Below are 22,085 nucleotides of genomic sequence, written 5' to 3'. Positions count from 1 at the left end.
CAGAGTTTAGATCAGATTGGTGCTGGAAAAGCACAGCAGGTCAGGCAGCATCCGAGGAGCAGGAAAATTGACGTTTCGGGCAAAAGCCCTTCATCAGGAATAGAGCCTCGAGTCCTGTATCTACTCCAGTCAGAATATTGATCAAACCTCATTGACAGAAATCTGATCACATCAACTGTCCAATCACTGGCAACTCAAGGATTCTGAGTTACATTTGCAACATGCACTTTTCCATGCATGTTGTAGTCTGGAGTTATAGATTGTGATAGTTGATGTCCCTGTTTAGATTCATTATATGGCTGACTAAGAATCTCTTCTGTTTTTACTGACATCAACTTTCATTGGAAAGGTTTTCAAATTGTTAATCAACCTGTTTGGTCACACTATACACACACTTTCTTTAGCCATCAAGTCCTGAAGTGGAATCTGAACCCAGAGATTTAAGCTCAGAGGCAGAGATGTGACCTACTTTGCCACAAGGTTTCTGTCAGCAGCTAACTAGATATTTTCTACGATTCTGTTACCTTGTCAGACTCATGTTGGTGGTACTTACACAACATAGCGGCAGTTATGTGGCTTCTACGGGCTACTTGAGTTTTTAAAGGTCATATTTTGCATAATTAAAGTTCAAAATGAGTGAGAGAGAAGACAAATATCTGTCACCTTGATGCTCCATACTGCTACTTAAGATCAAAGATATAAGCTTCTCGCAGTGCTCATATCATACCTCGTAAACTGATCCGTGCAAGCCTACTGTCAAGTAAAAAGCAGCTTCATCAATTTAATGCATGATCACCCAGTGTTTCTTTAAGTTCAATGAAAATCAGTTGTCTTACTCAGTCTGTTATCTTGCTGTATTACCCAATAATTTACTGCAATGTTCCTTCTGTTTGCTGATCAGGGAAGGGGAGGGGTAGATAAGGGAAAATCCAGTGTAGGAAAGTTTATGGCTTTCTATGTGCAACTGTAATGGGCACTCCTGTTCCTTGTGGCTAACAAGAAAGCAAATTATTTCTTTAAACTTGCTTTGCTGAGACTCTACAGGATCCTGTTTATGGAAAGTTTGGCTTTGGAGGGAAGTCATCATTGTTACTCCACACAGATTTCAGGTTATCATTACAAATTACACTCCAATAACATCTTTGATGTATATTTGAAGGTGGCAATCTGCATCCTTTCCATCTGTAAGTCATCCCTGCCGTCAGTCAGATCAAAGCGGAAAGGAATGGAAAAAGAAATATCTTATTCTGGTTTAATTGAATCTCCTCATAACACCTATTGTCACCAAATGCTGCATCCCAAAGATTAAGAACATTGTGGAAGACCCCACACACCCCTCACTCAAACTCTTCTCCCTCCTGCCATTTGGCCGAAGATACCAAAGTATTTGGTCTCTCACGGCCAGATTTTGCAACAGTTTCTTTCCCCCAAGTCACCAAGTTCCTTAACACTGTTTGATCCGACTCTTTTCCATCGGAAATTCTTTGCATGATTTCAAGTTGCTGCTAGAACAATGTCTATTAATTATCATTCTTTTATTACACTGTAATTTGCATGTTTTGCGCTTCTTATGCATTTTATGCCACCCTTTATAGAATCATGTAGTTCTGCTGTCCATGTAGCACCTTAGTCCTGGAGGAATGCTGTCTCGTTTTTTTGCTGTATCAGTTGTATACGGTAGAAATGACAAATAAAAGCTAATCTACGCTACTCTCTCTCTACTCTACTCTGACCCCCAACTCTCCGATTCATTCGGACTATGAGTTAAAAATTGATTCTAAGGAACAGGTCAACAGTCAATGAGTTAACAATATTTTTCCTAACTTATTCTTCTGGAATGGAAACAAACTGTTTGGACTCTGACTGTGGGCATGGGCTGCAAATGAGAGGACTGGGATAAAGAACTTCCTAATCAAAACAAAGTTCTGAACAGGGAATACACTCGCTGTCTGCAGCCACTCACTCAACCTGCTTCGGTATGTTAAGGATGCATTGCTTAGAACAGTCAAGGTAAACATACTTCAAAAGTTGATTACACATATTCTTAACAGGTAAAGGTGGGATTCAAAATTTAAGAGTATTTTAAAAAGTACTTTGTGTAATGTACAAAAAAGAAATGACAGGTTAGAAGGTGAGAAGTTGCTTCTCTTGCCTACGTCTTCCGTTTTAGGTTCATAATTCTTACATGTTATACAGGAAACCTCACAGTGTTCAAGGCCAGCTGAAGAGTCACAGAAAATCAGTTAAAGATTCAATATAATTCACCACTGCCTGCCTGAGCCACAAGTTATCTTTTAAACACCCATGATCAATTTCCAAAAGAAATTAAAAGTTTTGAGTTGAATATTTTTTAGCAAGTCAGAAATACTTAAACATTACCTCAAATATAGATAGATATCTTGCCACAATGAAAGATAATTTAGGAACTGACACCAGCAAGGTTCTGCCCAATTTAAGAAGGAAGAAATTGCTGCATCTGTTTTTTAAGCATAACCTGAAACTTAGGATGCCAAGTTTCGGTAAAGTTTGTGAGGCCAAGGCAACTGCAAAGATACCCAACATAACAAGCCACCTGCTTGTCTACCTTGGATTCCACCATCTGCAGTTTTTTTTGTCTCTAACCTAATAAGTGGTCAGGCTATGTTTCGGGCTTACCACCTAAAACATGCGATATGTACCTCATTTATATATGGGCCCAAAGTCTATTCTAGGTTACCTTGCAGAAACTGTATTGTGATCAGCAAGTTAGCTTCACTCAGGATTCTTCAGTAGGTTCTATGTTGAAGCAGCAACTGTGTACAAAATATCAGTAAAATAAATTGTGGTAACATTCATAAAAATCTCAAATGACTTGTCTTGGTGATTCATCACATCCTCACTTAGGACTTAATTAACGAGTGCCATTGAGATGGCAGCAGCTCCACTTTCATCCTTTTGAAATGGGGTCACCACAGCTCAGAAGCTGATGTGAATGAGGACCAAGGATAGCTACAGATGCCCACTGATCAAAGCTGATAATGAACAAACTATACTCCAAAGCTAAATAACACAAACCCCTGGGCAAGAATGTTTGGATGGCAGGGCGTCCTGTCCCAATATTTGAAGATTAAGTGGGGAACACATTTCTGTTTATCAAAGCCGTTTAACACCAAGCAATTCAATTGTGTCCCAAGCAGGTACCACAAATTTAGCAGGGTCAGCTGATAACAATTGGGAGGACCTTTACAATGATGCTGACTCCCCACCCCAGCTTAAGGGCAGAAAGACAAAGTGAACAATGGTTAAAACCACTTGAGCCAGGCTGTACTTTTGTACCTTGTATATCGACTTTGTTTTATCATAAGATTCTATAATATCTTTTTTTTTAACCCCTGAAAGGCAAAAGTTAGGACCTCAGTTTAATGCCTCATCTGAAAACACTGAGTCAATTATGTCCCTCAAGAAACCACATATCCATAAATTCTAGCAGGGATCACTAGACTGCAATCAGGAGGGCAAAATTCTTGAAATGCGCAGTGTTTAATTGTTATTATTTCAAAATAAATTAAGCTTTGGGCACTTTCTAAAATAGTTATCCAATCTACAACCATTCCACAAGATAAAAACTGAAAATCTCTTCCTGTCCCTTGATTGTTTTTGAGTTTGCTTATGCTATTTTTCAAAACTTGCCTCATTACCCTAGGCATCATGTCCTCAGGGCCTCCCAAGTGTCATATTCTTCCACTCATCAGAGATGGAAATACAGACCATTGCCAAAACCTCCTGGTATTCTGGTGCTGGTGCCATCTTCAAAAATTAATTGATATCCCACTTTGCTGATGGGGTCTGGGAGGTACTTCTTAGTTGGCATTGGGTGAAGTATCTGTATGTGGATTTGCTGCTCATGAAGCATGCCCAGGGATGCATGCAATTGACGAAGGTTTGGAGCAGTAAATGGACAGCTGGAGTCAGCAATCACCTGCTCTAAGTTTCATGTCAGCAACTGTCACCCTCTGATTCTATCTGGTGAATTGGAGAATGGAAAACTGCATATCCATTAGATGAGATGACATGATAATGAGGCTGTTAATTGGCTTCTCACTGCTCACTAGGGAGAACCTCATCTCATTGTTCAAAACGTGGTTGGAAAATTGGACTTTTTGTTTCCAACAGTGAGACTTTATGCCCTGCCACTCTCACAGGTTCTCCCAACTTTCTTGACAATGCCCACATCACTCAGAGTTTTGGAAGATTCCTTCCCTTATGTTCAAAACAAATGACATCGAAAGTATTTGTTTGTACTGAACATTTCTTTGCTTACATTTAACATTGTGCACTTTGAATTTATTTGTAATTCTCACCAACAGGGATCAGTATTGAGAACTGGTGGGCCAGTTGCCCAACATCATTAATCTGTCAGAGATTAGAATTGATTTGCAAAGTTGTGCGGCAATGATATCTTTGTTTTTCTAGATGATAATCCAGATTTGGGACTTTAAAGTGACTTACAGAAAGCAAACCATCTTTAGAGAACAAAATGTAATTAATAATACTTGCTCCAATGTAATTGTGTATTTCTACTATTATTGTATAAGTGAAACATATAAACTTACTGCATCAAGAATAAAATAATATGCTGAGTAGCTAATCTTCAGCCAGAAAAGTTCCCAGTCTTGCAAGCAATATCCGTGAAAAAATGACATGGAGGTTTGGATTTTCATTCTGAGGCACCTGGTTTTACGGGAGACATGAATGCCATCCCAGATAGATTTTGGCAGCAGTGACAGGGACTGCAGGGTGAAGAGGTGGATTGTATGAAAATTGGCCTTGGCACTCTGGCACTTTGTGTATCTGTGAACTCACCCCTTATACCCATCAACACCCCTAACAATTTCCACGCCGCACCCATCCAAACCCATGCCAATGCATGCCAGTATACCCACAGGTATTGACCCTCATACTCCTCAATCTATTCCCCCTAGACACCTCCATGGTGCATTTAAACTGAGTGCCTCACTTGGTTGGTATGCTAGAAATCAAGCCCGACTATTTCTGAGGTCATTACAGGAGTTAAAAACTTTTTACAAAACTGTGCGGAGCTCCTAACTTACTTCCCATTTAAAATCCAAAAGAAAATCAGGACCAAGTTTTTGTACTTATAGTCATAGAGATGTACTGCACGGAAACAGACCCTTCAGTTCAACTTGTCCACACTGATTAGATATCCTAAATTAATCTAGTCCCATTTGTCAGCATTTGGCCCATATCCTTCTAAATCCTTCCTATTCAAAATGCCTTTTAAATGCTGCGATTGTACCAGTCTCCACCACTTCCTCTGGCAGTTCATTCCATACACACACCACCCTCTGAGTGAAAAGATTGCCCCTTAGGTCCCTTTTAAATCTTTCACATTTCACCTTAAACAAGAATAAATAGATGCCAACTGAAGATAACGAATTATGGACCATTGGCAAATAACCTGCCCACAGGTTAGCTGAGATGATTGTTCTGCTGATCAGAATGCATCTTCTTCATCTTCCTCCTCTTTTGCTTGTTACTTTCGCTTGTTAGAGGAGGCATAAGGTTTATACTTATGTCTCTGACAAATTAACTAAAAGTCACCATTTCCAGCAACTTATGAAATAAACTGTCTTCAATCCTCAGATGATTTGATTTGAGCACAAACGGTTCCTTCCTTTCAAAGGTCCAAGGACTTCTAAACATTCACACCGCCAAGTTGTTTAGCTACCTGCAAATCACTTTCTGGCAGGCAGGAGGCCTTTTGTGATTCATACCACAGGCCAAGCAACTATTTGCTGCCAGCTAAATCTTAATTTGTACACACGCCCCAAGCTCCTGTTCATCTGTAACTAGGCTCTTCTCATTGTTTATGGTTTTGGAAGTCACTGCTACATATGGACCTTAGAGGTTCCGCAAATAAAAAAAATGAGTGGTAACGTTGGCCATGACACAACTGAGCAATTTTCTACATTGTTGAGTCACAGCACAGTCAAAACAATGAGCAGGAGTTCTGTCCTGTTCTTGCAATGGTGAAGTTAAGAAAATTGAGGCTGTTGCTGTTTAGGTCTCCACATTAAATACAATCTGGAATCCAAGATCAATTTCGTCCTCAAAGCTTCCAAAGCAGCCTGTATTCTTGGCAGAACTATACATTAACACTCATCACTCTGATCAATAAATCATACCCTATACTTTACAGAAATAACATATCTCAAGTTAACAAAAGGAAGGTCAGAAGACTACATGAAATTACAAACTTTTTGTCTGAATTAATTCTTTTTTTTGGGCTTTTCAGTCTTTCATAACATCAAGGTAAAATGCCAGCTCAATTAAGAATTAGAAATCTTTTGATCCTTCACATAAAATGCTGCAGGTGGTATATTTTATATAATTATTAGGAGGCACACTGTTGTCTAAATCATTTAGGAGTATCTGATATCAGAGCAATTACAGGAACTCAACATGTTATAATTACCTTTGCATTCGTCTGCTTGACAAGCGTTATCATGCAGTTTTTACAAGTAATATTTGCTAAACAAGAGATTACATTATAATAAAAATCTGCCATATTTTAATCCTACCTGTTCCTTCAGTTTCTGGGATATGGATTTCTGTTGCCCAAAATCACACAAGTTAGCCAATACATCACACAAAGTTCAGTCAAGGACATTAATGAAGCCTTTGCTAAAAGACCTTGTTTTCACACTGCGGAAGGCTGAACAGTCTGATGTCTGTTAGCCAGTGCAAACATGACTGCTCCCGGAGTTTAACCATGAACATTGCCATCGACTCAATTACCAAATTACACCTCCACATTGTAGAATGGCTGGTATTAAAGACAACGTTCACCCGTTTAAACTTAAAACAGGAAAGCATTAAAATAACAACTTTAGGAGATAGATTGCACCTTTCAGAATACTAAGGTACCGAGTGTCACAGGATATTTCTTTAACCTGAACAAGACCCTTCCAATTGACTCTTACTATGTATCTAACATAACTACGAGACCAGAAAAAATAGGAAAAGGAGTAGGCCATTCAGCTTCGCGAGCCTGCTCTGACATTTAATAGGATTCAATATTCCTCACATCCACTTTTCTCCCTTTCCCCCATAACCCTAATTTCCCCATCAATCAAGAATCCATCTACCTCAGCCCTAAATATATACAAGGATTGTATCCCTGCAGCTCTCTGTGGCAAGGAGTTCCAAAGACTGTCCATCCCCTGGAAGAAGAAATTGCTCCTCATCCTAGTCTTACGTTGGTGCCCCTTAATTCTGAGACTATGCTCTTTGGTCTTAGACTCCTCTACAAGGGGAAACATCTACTCAGCATTTACCTTGTCAAGCCCCTATGCTCGAAACGTCGAATCTCCTGCTCCTTGGATGCTGCCTGACTTGCTGCACTTTTCCAGCAACACATTTTAAGCCCCTTAAGAATCCCATAATGTTTCAATGAGATCACCTCTCACTCTTCTAAATTCCAATGAACAGAGTTGCAGCCTGTTTAACATTTGCTCATAAGACAATCTCTGCGTACTGGACATCCTCCTAGTGAACATTCTCTGGCCTACCTCCAGTAAAATAATATCTTGCCTGAAGTATCAGACTAAAACTGCTCACAGTACTCTAGATGTGGTCTCATCAGGAACTTGTACAGTTGCAATAAGACTTCCTTATTCTTACACTTCAAACCTCTTGAAATAAGGGCCAGCATTCCAATAGCCTTCTTGATTACCTGCTGCACTTGTGTGCTAACTTCTGTGTTTTGTGCACAACTATCCCAAGTCCCTTTGTATTGCAGTTTTCTGCAGTTGTTCTCCACATTAGCTGAGCTTCCAAGGAGTCAATTCCTTTCTGGGTGTAGTCAATGAGTAGCAAAGGAATAAAAATTCATGTATGCCTACAGTTTCACATGATAATGTAGACAAGATGATCACAGTGGGATTGTAATAGTGCCCATTCTGATGTCCTATCCAGTGAAAAGTTTAAGATTGGCATTCTAGCCTGAGCACAAACTGCCTACTTCCTTCCTTGGTTCAGTCACACTGCTGAGAAGAGAGGAACTTGGCATTAGAAAATTATTTCTTAAGAAAGTATGTCACGATCTTGGGTGCCAAGAAAACAATTGGATTTTTCACAGATGGCATCCTTTCGGGCCCCATCTATTAAAAGAAAAGTAGCCCCTTACTAAACATTACAAATGCAGCAAATCTGTAATAGAAACAGAAAATGCTGCGAAGTCACAGCAGAATAAATAATATCTGTGGTAAGAACAGTTCTGCATTTTTTCAGAATTCTTTTTATCTCTTGTCAAGCCCCTTAAGAATCCCATTTACAAATGAATTGAACTTCAAAAATAGTTTGTTGGCTTAATTTTTTGTACTAATGACCTAAATAGCCACATACAATAAGTTTGTATATGTTTCGGCAGAAAAGTAGAATAGTACTGTCCCTCAAAAAGACCTTCCCTCCTGCTGCATTAAAAGCTCATGCTTAACATAAATGATGGTGCTACTGCTGCAAGGTCAAAATTACAAGATAAATGGGCCTGGATAATATTGTGATCAATGGAAGGATCGATGCACTTTTAGAAAGAGTGCTTGTAGCATTACTCTAAGTTGAATTCAATTAATTTCTTCCTTGAAGTTCTAAAAGATCTTTCTAAAAGTTCTAAAAGGGCGGCACGGTGGCACAGTGGTTAGCACTGCTGCCTCACAGCGCCTGTAGACCCGGGTTCAATTCCCGACTCAGGCGACTGACTGTGTGGAGTTTGCACGTTCTCCCCGTGTCTGCGTGGGTTTCCTCCGGGTGCTCCGGTTTCCTCCCACAGTCCAAAGATGTGCGGGTCAGGTGAATTGGCCAAGCTAAATTGCCCGTAGTGTTAGGTAAGGGGTAAATGTAGGGGTATGGGTGGGTTGCGCTTCGGCGGGTCGGTGTGGACTTGTTGGGCCGAAGGGCCTGTTTCCACACTGTAAGTCTAATCTAATCTAATCTGTTACATCTTGTGTTGCTCAGTACATGTATCAACAGAAAAGTTGTCTGTTATTCAAATATCATTGGCAAGACATTTTTCAAGTCTAGTGGAGAAAAAGAGAAATAACATATGTGATAATTCAAATGCCAATGTTTAAGAGCAGGAAATCCACCTGTGTATTGGCCTTCATTAGATCACTTATCTCAGTATAATATATTCAGTGAAATGCCATACCAAATATCATTAGACTGTTCTTTGTGCTCTCAACAGCTCTCTATCTCAGTACTTCCTCGGAAAGTTGCCAAGTATTTTGAAGCAAGTCCCAAATTTGTGCCTCAGGAAATGTTCTATTCATAGAATACTAACTTCTGTGTCTAAGGAAATAGCTTTAATTAACACTTTTACCTTCAACATAGGATTTCTTGCAGACATTTCACCTGTAAGCCTGATAGTGTTGTGCTGGCATATGGGCTTTACTAGCTTGTTCACTGTGGTGTAGTGACTGAGATAACCTTTTGCATTTAGCCTGAAACCACAGAGAACTGACAGACGTACAATTTAGTGGCCTCCAGGCACAAAAGAAAGCATATCAAAACTAACATCTACATAGAAAATTGGAGATTGTACATATGGCAATTAAATATTTCCCTTCCTTTCATTTCCCAACATGCCCATAATTTGCAGATGAAGAAGATCAGCAGAAGGATACCACTAGGAAAATTTAAATACTTGTTCCCACAAAAAAAATGACGTATTTTTAAAACCTTTTAACTTCATAATTCAATTATTGGAAAAAAATTCACAGAGACACTCTGACCAAATTCCTCCCCAATTCAGAAACATTTTGTTCACTCAATTCATCGGGTAATTTCCCCTTTGACTTCATTTCCTATTCAACAGAGGTACTATCAGCACCCAAATGTTCCCAGGTGCAGAAGCATCTTTCATTCCTATTGTGCCACTATTCGCAAAGAGATTATTCCTGTAATGTTTTCCCAGGCTATGTCAATCGAAATAGTATTGTTCAGGTTAACATAGTATCCTTGGTATTCTCCAACGTGCATTCCAGCTCCTGAGATTGTTATTATAACACATTCCTGTTTTAAGTTTACACAGTAGAACATTATCTTTAATATCTGTCTTTCTTCTCTAAATCTCCTCAGACTTCACAGAAGTATACCTTTTTCCATCCTTCCAAATGACAGGGGTGACCATTTCTTTGAAAAGCTCTTTTAGCCTTTGCATTTTCTTCAACCCACAGAATAATTTCCTTTATCTTCCAACACTAAAACTTTGTTTTCTCCCCAATATCAGTGAGTTTCTTGACACATTCTCCTCTATAACTAATCCCAATTTATAAAGGCAAGCTTCAACTTCAACTTTTTGGAGCTGGTCAACTCCTCAACCCTGCTCCACTGGTTTACAAAGACACTCTGCTCTCCACTTCACATACTTATTGCTCCTCCAACATCTGGTATGCTCTCTTGAGGTTTCCTTGACTGTTTTTATTCCAACTATTTTTGTTTCCACAGCCCCAAGTTTAACTCCCTTCAAACAGCCTATAGGGTTCACGTGTACTAAATGGACAGTAGCTCTCCACTCCCTTCTCAAGGACAATGGACAATTGATGCTGGCTTAGCCAATGAAACCACATCTACTGAATGAATAAAAATGAGGTCACCGTTAGATAGAGGCCACCAACCCTTGGCAGCCTAAAGTCCAGAAAATTTTAGCTTCTGTGCCTCAACTATTTGCTCCTGGTTAATGCCTTTCCAAAATGAGAAGTGGCAGTTGAACAGAAGCAAAATGTGAAGCTACTGATGATCACTGAAGGAACAGTCCTTGTCTCACAGGTTAAGTTTCCCTTACTGAATCCTTACTGTATTGAATGTAGTATACTTAGGTTTTCAAAAGTCTTTTGATAAAGTCCAATACAGGAGGCTGGTTAGAAAAATTAAAACACATAGGAGGTAATGTAGTGGCATAGATTAATGTTTGGTTAACTGACAAAAACTGAGAAAGGAATAGGTGAGCCAATTTTACATTGGTAGGTTATGACTAGTGGGGCAGCACAAGGTTCAATATTTGAGCACCAATTGTTCCCTATATATCAATGATTTAGATTTGAAGACCCAGGTATAAGGAAAAATAGTATAGGACTAGGACTTTTCTGGTTCAGTGGTAGTGTCCTTACACCTGAGCTGGGAGGCCAGTTTCAAGATCCATCTGCTCCAGAGGTGGGAAAGAGCATCTCCAAACAGGTTGATTTAAAAATATCCAGAGTTGAAGAGCCAATGCAATATTTCCAATTTGTGGATGATACAAAGCTATGTGAGAATGTGTATTGAAAAGAACATGTTACATAGATTTTGGAGGATTTGGATTGACGTAGTGAATGGGCAAGAACATGGCAAATGGAAGACAATGTAGCAAAGTATGAGGCTATTTCGGTAGAAGATGTTCAGTGTATTTCTTGAATGGCAAGATGTTGGAAACTGTTGATGTTCAAATAGACCTAAGTGTCCTTGTTGATAAATGACTGGAAACAAATGTGTAAGTGCAACAAGCTTTTAAGAAGGCTAATGGAATATTAACTTTTATTTCAAGAGAATTTGAGTATGGAAGTAGTGAAGTCTAGCTTCAACTGGATGAAACTTGGTCAGACTGTACCTGGAGTATTGTTGCAGTTTCGGTTTCCTCATCTCAGGAAATTTTCATTGAGAGAGCGCAAATAACATTCATCAGATTTGTTCCTGGGATGGCAGGAGGAATTGGAAGTGCTATGAGAACAGCTTGAGCAAATTAGAACATTTAACATTACAGCACAACACAGGCCCTTCGGCCCTCGATGTTGCGCCGATCTGTGGAACCAATCTGAAGCCCATCTATCCTACATGATTCCATTTTCATCCGTGTGTTTATCCAATGACCATTTAAATGCCCTTAAAGTTGGCCTGTGTTCTCTAGGATTTTAGAACATGAGGTGCTCTTATTGAAACTTACAAAATATTGAAAGGGATAGACAAGGTATATGCACACAAGATATTTCCCATGGCTGAGGAGTCCAGAACCAGGGGACACAATTTAAAAATAAGGGCGAGTTGCGGGGGTGGTTATCACTAAGGTCAGAGATAAAAAAGAATTTTTTTGCTCAGGGAATGGTGAAGCTTTGGAATTCTCTATCACAGAAGGCTGTGGCAGCTCAATCTTTGAATATGTTTAAGGTAAAGAGTGATAGATATATTGTTACTGATAGTGTACAGGGTTATGGAGATGGAACTTGTATAGAATGGGGAGAGGCTGGTTTGATGGGCTTAATGGCCTACTCCTCTTCCTATGTCCCTTAGCCAGCAGTAAGGGTTAACCTCATAGCGTCATTTGGAGGAGGCTTTTAATTAGTAACTTAAAGACCTCACTTAAGAGTGATGGGCTGCTTGCCACTTCCCCCGCCACTTGTAAAATACCAGCAGAGAGTGTTATACCACAGGCATGGCCTTGCTAACATGGCACCTAATCCTACACAATCCCTGCTTGTCAGCTCACTGCTGGGGATCTGGGATGTAAAGTTCCACCTTCGATGTGTGTCTTTGCTGCCTATCTAGAACATCAAGTTTAATCAATATACTTGAGAATATGTAATGTATGGAAGGAATTAAAATTGGCTCTGATATTTCAAACTACCCTTGTAGGTGACTAGATTTAGATTTCATCTTTGTCTCATCCGTCCAGATATCCAAATAAATATATACCACGCCCATAAATGAACAGACCCTTTAGTATTATTTCAATTACCTTTATGCCCTTACTTAATCTTCTTTCTCAGCAGGTGGAACAGAACAACACTGAGCAGGATTTTGTTAGATTTCCACTGCCACACAAATTTAAGGGAACAAGCAAATACTCGGGCTTAGCAAAAACCTAGATTGTTTTGATTATCTGTACTCAATAAGTTTAGCTAACCCCTTGTGTAACTATCAATGGTCATGCTAAATTCTGGCATAAATAATATTCTTACACAATAATTCCTTCCTTTTTCTTGCCAGACAGTCATCTGGCATCGCTACCTCCCTTTGAAGGCTGCAGGATTACTTCACTACTTGAACTAACTGAAAACTGCTTTGACCATAACTGAGTACATTTAAATGACTATTTCCTAAAATCAAAGAGTTTACAATCAAACACTCTTTCAGCCAGTATCAAATCTATTCTGAAGGGTCACAGGATTCAACACACTGCTTTCTCTCCACAGATCCTGTCAGACCTGCTGACTGTCTCTAACAATTTATTTATGTTCCACATTTACTCCATCTCTCCCCTCCTCACCTGTCCTTTTAAATACTGGCCTCAGAAATAGCTTATACCAGACACTGTTCTTCAGTCCAACAAACACTATATTGTAGCTAGTAATTCTAAAACTATTACAAGCCCAAGAATTCCTATTTGTAGCTCCACCCGCCAAAGAAATGTTCACAGTGAAGATAGTGACAAGTAGGAACTGCAGACAGGACCAGAAGTCAGCAGGTCATCAAGGCACGACAACAATTTTCTGGGATGATCCCTTAGGAAAGCAAACAAACCTTAGCATTGCAAGTACTTCAAGGAACCACATTATACACAATGCATTCAATCAACTACAAATTCAAATGAGGATGACGTTTTCTTACAAAAATAATTTCAAGTAAATTCTTGCCCACAGCAAGCTGAAAGCTATCAGTGCCAGAAAATCAACTTTTTCAGTGCTCTGGGATTGCTGATGAGTTAGTTAGCAGCAGCCTTCCTGTTTTGACAAATGTTGAAGCGACCATCAAGCCTGTGAACCTCTGAGGTGTAACAATTGAGATTTATGGTCAGCAACAGTGAGACAAATTGCTAACCCGTTTGTACATATGGAGCTGTGTTTATGTTTGAGTAAAATATGTCAAAGTGGGTGACATTTATTTGTCAACCACAATTAATGAATCTCCCACCAAAGGAGTTAACAGGTCTAGTGAACAAGTCACTCTTCTACACATATGTGGCTGAAGAAAACAGACTTTGTAGCTGACAGTTAACTGTTCAAAAGGCAATTGTCTTGGCAAGTGCAATGGTTTAAAAGACAAAAGATTAGGGCAAAAAATGTTTCGTTTGGTATGTTAGCTTGTAATGGTTATGAGAAATTCTGGAAAAACAGAATTACAAAAATAAAAGATTGAAACTGAGAATGAAGTGAGAATGTAAGGACAAAGGAAAATGGGATCAGCAAAAGTAAAACATTAAATATATTTGTTTTTATCATGAGATTTCCAAGATCTAAATCTAGAGTTTACTTTCTCACTGCCCCACAGTTCCAATGTCGCCCAAATATCTTTGCTGTCTTTGTCCTTCTTTTTATCTTTAAAAATCTTTCTGAAACTTACTTTTACAACAAAAGTTTCGGTCACATCAATTTATCATCTACCATCATAGCTTGGCATTCAATTTCAAAGCTAACATCCTATCCCATGGCTGCAAAGGTTGCTTTGCATTTGGTGAACTTAAATTCAAAACTATCACTATTTCTCAGCTAGGCCAATAAATAAAGTTTACAACTTTTTTTTAATTAGGAGTGGGATAAACTGTCCCAATTCACATGCATGACTGATATTGATCATAGAACATCCTCTCGTTAATGAATCACTTATCTTTCATTTCTTTAGTCTTTTGCTGAATGTCCGCCATCCCTAAATGCCCTTCAATTAAGTGACTTTCTATGCCTTCTTAGAGGACTCTTACGAATTAACCACAGTGGTGTTGTCCTGGAGTCACATGGCAGATTTCTTTCCCTCATGATGAAAGCAGACAGATTTTGAACACAATGGGTGATAGTTTGGGCATTTGTATTATTAGAGCAGTGACATTACCATTATGTCAGCGTTTTCTCAGCTGCAATTTTCCCATTTCCCAGGACAGAATGGCACAGGTTATAAAAGCAGGGAAGTGATGCTACACCTCTACAAATCATTGGTCAGACCATATTTGGATTATTGTGTTCAGTTCTGAGCACCTAATTAGATGTCAAAACCCCAGAGAGAGTGCAAAGGAGAATGATAGCAGGAATGAGGGATTTTAGATGTAAGGAAAGTTTAGAGAAATTGGGCTTATTCTCCTTGGAACAGAGAAGATTAAGAGGTGACCTTATTGAGGAATTCACAATATGAAACCTTTTGACAGGGTAAAGAGGGATATTCTGTTTTTACTAGTTAGTATGTCAGTAACTAGAGGTAACATTTCAGGACTGTCAGCAAAACAGCTAAAAATGAGATGAGGAGAAACTTCTTTACTCAGAGTTGTTAGGATTTGGAATGCTCTGCCTGGAAGAGTGGTGGGAGACAGATTTCACATGAGAAACTGTGAAATAAAAAGAGAATTGGATAGGTATTTGAAAGTGATGAATTTAGAGTGCTACAGCAGTTGGGCTGGAGAATGGAACTAGCTGGGTAGCTCTTAGGAGCTGGTACAGACACAATGGGTTTATTTACCTTTTTCTGTATTGTAAAATTACATGATTCAAACCTCTGCCCTTTTGAGGTAAGAAATCTTGCTAGATCTTTCAGCATTCAGGTAGATAATTGTAAAATAATGCCACAAGTTACAGAAGTGTGCCACATTATACAGCCAATCAGAACTTGGCAGGACCAGAGCTTGGCACCATCAAGTTGCAACAGATTTGTAAATTTAATAAAAATAATACCTAATATATATAAAAGACTGGATAAAAATAGGGAGGGGAGAAACTTAATTTGTATAGTGCTACTTCATGCAGTATTGTGGGAAATGGAGAAATATGCCTAAAAGACAAGTCAGAGGACTGACAGGAGCAGAAGGTACTATGAGACTGAGAATAATCAAAATCTTAAGACTGGGCAAGAACATGGAAGAATTTACAAGTAAAACTGAGAATTTTATGCCCAATGTTTCAATTATTTCATTCTTAAAGCATTACAGCTTAATTTTCCAAAAAGTGTAAAATAATCTCAATGGATACAGGAGTTTGCATACTTTTATTCATTTATTGGAAGCTTTTCTCCTCACTATTTCAGCATTGACAAAAAACAGGTTAGTATCTCCATAAAAATAACAGAAACAACAATTTCAGATGAAGGTGAATGCCATGAATCAATGAGATAACTTCGCTATAGTTGCAAATTTAATAAGTGTCTAAATGATGAATTTCTAATGCTAACTTCAATTTGTTTTCTTTCAAGATTGTCAAAAGGCTTTTCTGAAGGCTTCATTAAAAGCATCAGCTGAATTTCTGAAAAAGGAGCCACTCAAACTACCGGAAATCATTATAAGCAAAGCAAAATTCCTAATACAACAAAGTTAATTTTAGTGATCTTCAATGATATGAAATGATTATTTCTTGAGTAATAAGGATTAGGAGTTTTAAAAGACAATTTCCTTTTGTATACTGCCTTTCAAATATCCCAAAAACACTTTACAACCAATAAAGAACTAATGAAGTGTTGCAAAGTAAAGTCATCGAACAATACTGTGGTTACTGACCTCTCACCAGGAAGTTATTTGGAACAAATTAGCCTGATCTGCTGATCTTCAGAAATCACCTACCTGCAACACAACAGTTCTAAAAACATCCCATTTAAAAAACAGAAATGGAAAGCATTTTTGCCATTTTTGGAATTTTCTTAGACTTAATTACAGATATTCAAGGAAAGCTAACAAAATAATTTCATCATTATTCCCTATTCTGAATTATTCATCTCCCTGGCACATTCTGAAGTGTGTGCAAAACATTGCATATTGATCTATTACAATAAGGTCTTTGATTTAATAAAAACTGTGCTAAAACCTATAGCTTTTAACAAAACACATGAATGGATTTTATGAACATGTGGAAATTATTCTTATATTTCAAATCATTTCAAAATAACAAAATGCTGGAGCTTTTAAATAAAGCACAACATTAAAGAACAGGTGCTTCTCTAAAGATGTAGTTACAATTTGATTCAGGATAATACAGTATTGTCTGCCAAGCCATTGTTAAAGGGTGTTAAAATGAATTGACAATATGATAAACAATATCATACTTCATGATATCTGAAAGTGTAATCAAATTGAAAATATCCATAATTCCTCTGGTTTTCCATTGGCATCCAAAGGATAAATAAGTGAAACTTGTTTTTCTCACTGATGATAGCATCAGAAAATTTGAATACACTGAATTAGGGATACTTTAAATCACAATCTAATTTATCACTTATTTTCAGGCAGTGGTTCTAAGACAGAAATTGAAAAGAAACATAAAATAATAGTCACCTTCCCTCCCGTTCCTGCAGTATTCTACAGTGATTGTAACAAGGTCAGCCAGGTGGACCTTATGGAATGTGAGTTCCCTGACTGAGGCTGTTAGTCTGGTCAAATCAGGGAGCCCTGGCTGACAGATAAGAACAGGTATATCAGACATGTGGCCAACTTTGACAGCTATCTTTGAGGGATCTGGACCAGTGTCAAGGACTCTCCATGTGCAAATAAAGGGTGACTTGATGATGGGATACCAGCCCCTATGGAGTTATTTCACATTTGGCTCTAGATTTCCCTCTTTGGGAAGTATTGTGAAGCAGCAGCATAGAGTATACTCATGAATTACCACCTAAAATCCTGAAAACTGCAGCAAAACGTCTGATAAAATATTTACTATTTCCAGTTAAGAATTTTACAAGCTGGAGTCACTTGAACTAATTAAATCGTAACTATATACTTTAACAAAACTGAGAGTAGAATCAATGATGATTTCAAACAGGTATCTGCATCTGAGACTAAAAAATGTCACTTCAAATTATTGCCTGTCTATGTTGTGTTTACTGAAGCAAGGTGAACAAATCAAAAGACAAAAGTGCCATAGCTTTAATATAGCATATTTACAATTACTTTTCAGTAATTCACAATTTAAAACTTATGAATTTCACTGCTGCATTTTAACTGTATACCAGATGATGTCTTTTGATCAAAACATTGAAATGATTCACATAATTGATGAATTAATTGTTTCGACTGTTGTGATTACGATTGGATTTTTAGATAGCAATACCAAATATCTACTTCATTATTTAAAGATTGACTTAGAGGAAGCACAATGCAATCATTGAGAAATAAAAAGGTTCTACATGAAAGAAAATTAACTGAGATCAGTAATTTGTGTTATGAAGTCTCTGTCCTAATTCCTGATTGTTTCTTTTGTAAAATTGGTTCAATTCTGTAAAATTTCACACTAATTCAGATGTCAAAGAACTGGGGAGAGAAACTAATGTTGCTCTTCTATCTGGCACAAAAGAGATGGTGCAATGCCATCATTTACATGGAGCTGAGAACCATGAACGATAAGTAGACCTGAACAATATTCCACTGCTCTTCTGACAAGCCAATCTGGAGGTAGATCCTGGGTTGACATGAAGCAAAGTTGGATAGACGTTGACCAGATGTCTTTCATAGAATGACAGCAACCATCTAAACTCCTATTTCTGCCTTGATCTTTGCTTGCAAAGTTGGCATTGGCTTATATTTGATAACCAATTTGCCAAGGAGGTTGGCCATGGGAATTACCAACCCTAAATTCAACTCCCAACAGCGGTGATTTAACACTCCAAAAAAAATTACACAACTGTAATTACTTTCTTCCCTATGATGATGATTTTCTTGGATTAAAATTACAAAATCTTTGAATGCTGCTGACCAAATAAGGCTTTGAGATAAAATTTAAAATTAATACAACATAGGATTTTCCAACATGTGCGTGCATGCATTATTTGCAGAATAATTTCTTTTGTGGATCAGCAACAATTGAGATGTCAGTATTAGCATTCTATCAAACCTCAAGGCATATTTTCACGAGAACATATCTCCTTCAACAAAAAAGGACTTCTAACATGATATGTGGGAACAACGCAGTATAATATACAAAACTAGTGAACGTCTTCCAAAACCACCACCTGAAGAATTTAAATTATGAAAGTCTTAATTGGAGAAACCACCTTTCTTACTCTGATGTTTCCTCCTACTATATCTCCAGGAATCAGTTTTATATGCAGCACATACAAATTTTAATGCTATTCACGTATTTTATCCACATAAAATACAAATATTAGGAATCAAATAATAAAGAAAACACTTCTTAAAAATGCATGAGCTAAGCCTTTGGATAAATGCTTTGACATTTTGGCCTGAAAATATTGGAAATATAAGCTTTCAACATTGGGAGAAACGACTTTGACTTTCACTAGAAAACACTTAGGAGAGTTAAAGTAGGAAGGGTTGCTGAAAAATACTACAGAAAGGACAATACCATTAAACGGCTGATTTTATACAGAACAAACTGAGCACCACTTACCACTGTCTTCGACAGAAAAGTGGAATACATCACTTGTTGCATTGTCCCCTTCTTTCAATACATAGCAGATCTTCATGTCATCAATTTCCCCTGGAACACCAATGATGGTTTAGATTGTGAGGAAAGTACATTAAGACCTTTGTCTCACATTACATTCTTTATGAAGTTTCCTTCAGTGAACAAATAAGTCTCATTTTAGAGTAGTCGGCATTGAATAGTGGGACATCTAAAAAATTAGAATGTTGAAAGGCACAATGATAGTGCAACTAATGAATCCAAATGTAATTTTGAATAATTGTGCATTGTGTCATAGCAGAGGGTCCTGAGCGGAAACCAGGAACCTATCAAAAGTAAGAAAGAATGCAAAGAAAAGGAATTTAAATTGGGCTAAATGTATGGGTACCTTAGCAACTGCTTGAAAGCACAGCAGGAAATATTTGAAGTTAAAATAAAACAGAAATAAGCCTTTTGAACTCAACATCATGCATTACACATATTTTCCTCCAGCAACAAATTAGAAGAGGACTTATTGTTTACTAATGGCAGCGAGAGTTGGAAGCCTATTATCTAGTACAATGGTTAATTATTGCAAAATAGAATGAAATGTTATTAAATGCTGAGCTCAATGAAATTTTTGACCTGTCAATCAGTAGCTATTTAGGCCATTTTAAATCACATCTGCAATTTAATATTCTAAGCACACACTACATTCATGTAATTTTGCGGAATCCAAACTCAGAGGCCTGGTAAGCTTACTAGGTTTAATGCTCTATACATTCAAACAATGAGCAGCAGCAATCTAACAAAGCGTAAAGAACATTTACCAACAAATAAAATGTTGGAATCACGCAGTGGGTTACGGCTTCTGTTCAGAAAACAGAGATACTAATATTATTGAACATAGAACAGTACAGCACAGAACAGGCCCTTTAGCCCACGATTATGGTTGCAGATCTTTGTCAAGTGCAGCTTAGAGAGCTGTTACCTTCTGGTCTTTTCACTTCATCAATGTCTCTGTTTAAAGTAGTGTATTAGGGGATTCAAGCAGCATGTACTGCAATGACTTATTCCATGTTAGAGTGCCACACATTTCCACAAATATGGAAGAGCCAAGATTTGGGATAATGCTCAGTTATTTTATGTGTGCTGTGCATGAGTGAAGATTGAAAGGAAGTTGGACAACAATCATTAAACTTTCCTGCATTGGTGGTTCATTGGTGATAAACTGTAGATTCCCAATGCTCATTTTAAAGGAACTTTTGTACTTCTGAGACACTGATATGACTGAGGACAAGAAAGAATCCATTTCCATGGCAAGCCTTAGCATAATGGTGTGACTGAACTACAAGCTGAATCTTAGGTTTTTTTGACTATGTGCAATTTGCCTCGAGTTTTCTGAAGGGCTTTTCACTGCAAGGCCCTGTCGTTCTCTCGCTGAATCTTGCCAAGCTCACCACATTAACAATCACCAATGTCTATGCATCTCTCACATCTGATTCCTAGCTTATCTTACAATGTGCTATTCTGGGCCAACACACAATTGCCCAGATATCCGCCAAAACACCAGTATCTCCTGTGCCCATGCCACGTTTATAAGTCCAGACAAGCACTGACTGCCGGAGCTGCCGTGGTTGGTTCCTTTGATTGGTTTCTTTTTCTGTTGTCACAGGTACCTAAGTATAGTGAAAAGTTTTATTTTGCAAGTGGTCCAGGCAGATCATAGCAAACAAGCACATACAGATCATACGGTGCTTAGACAGAACGAGGCATACAAGGTTCCAACTGCACAGGAGGTACATAAAAGCAAGGTCAACACTAGATTTGAAATTACAGAGGTTCGTTCAGCAGTGTAATAATAGCAGGGAAGAAGCCGTTCTTGAACTTGCTGGCACATGTGTTCAAACTTCTGTACATTCTGACGGAAGAGGTTGGAAGAGAGTATTATGAGGGTGGGAGGGGTTTTTAATGATGTTGGCAGCCTTTCCACAGCAACAAGAAATGCAGATGGAGTCCATGAATGGGAGGTCGGTTCCATGATAATCTAGGCTGTGCACACAACTTTCCGTAGTTTCTGATGGCCCTGGGCTAAGCAGTTCCCGTACCAAGCTGTTATACACCCAGACAGAATGTTTTTTATTGTGCATCTGTAAACATTGGTGAGGGTCCTTATGGACATGCTGAATTTCCTAAGCTTCCTGAAGAAGGAGAAGTATTGTTGTAGCTTCTTGACCGTCACATCTACAAAGCAGATCCAGGTTAGATTGTTGATTATCGTCACTCCTCGGAACTTGGTATTCTCAACGCTCTCCACCTCAACTTTGCTGATGGGGGTGTGCCTTCCTCCTTTCTTTCTGGAGCCAATGATCATTTCTTTTGTTTTACTGATGTTGAGAGATTATCATTGCACAACGACACCAAGCATTCTATCTCCTCTGTCTGTTGTGAATCATCATCATTTGCTATCCAGCCTACAAAGGTGGTGTGGTCAGCAAACTTGTAGATGGGGTTTGTACAAAATTTGACGACACAGTCGTGAATGTACAGGGAGTAGTGTAGGGGGCAAAATATGTATCCTTGCAGGGTGCCAGTGTTGAGGACCATCATGGAGGAGGTGCTGTTGTCTATCTTTATTGATTGCTGTCTGTGGGTCAGAAAGCTGAGAAGCCAGTTGCAGAGGGAGGAGCCACAACCTAGGTCTCGGAATTTTGAGATTAGTCTGGTAAGGATTTTGATGTTGAAGATGAAGTT

The 22,085-nt window shown here is 38.3% G+C and overlaps 1 protein-coding gene across 1 annotated transcript in view; it reads right to left on the bottom strand.

Annotated features, from left to right (window-relative positions):
- Positions 1-22,085, bottom strand: part of LOC132816501 (FRAS1-related extracellular matrix protein 2-like) — a 229,101-nt gene that overhangs the window by 198,954 nt on the left and 8,062 nt on the right. Inside the window, exon 2 of the mRNA XM_060826175.1 lies at positions 19,338-19,427. Coding sequence (XP_060682158.1) covers positions 19,338-19,427 — 90 coding nt within the window. The remainder of the gene's footprint in view (positions 1-19,337; positions 19,428-22,085) is intronic.

This window comes from Hemiscyllium ocellatum, chromosome 6, assembly GCF_020745735.1.
Source record: "Hemiscyllium ocellatum isolate sHemOce1 chromosome 6, sHemOce1.pat.X.cur, whole genome shotgun sequence".
Taxonomy (NCBI): Eukaryota; Metazoa; Chordata; class Chondrichthyes; order Orectolobiformes; family Hemiscylliidae; genus Hemiscyllium; species Hemiscyllium ocellatum.
The sequence above is the reverse complement of the archived record's forward strand: the minus strand, read 5'-3'. Positions and strand labels throughout refer to the sequence as shown.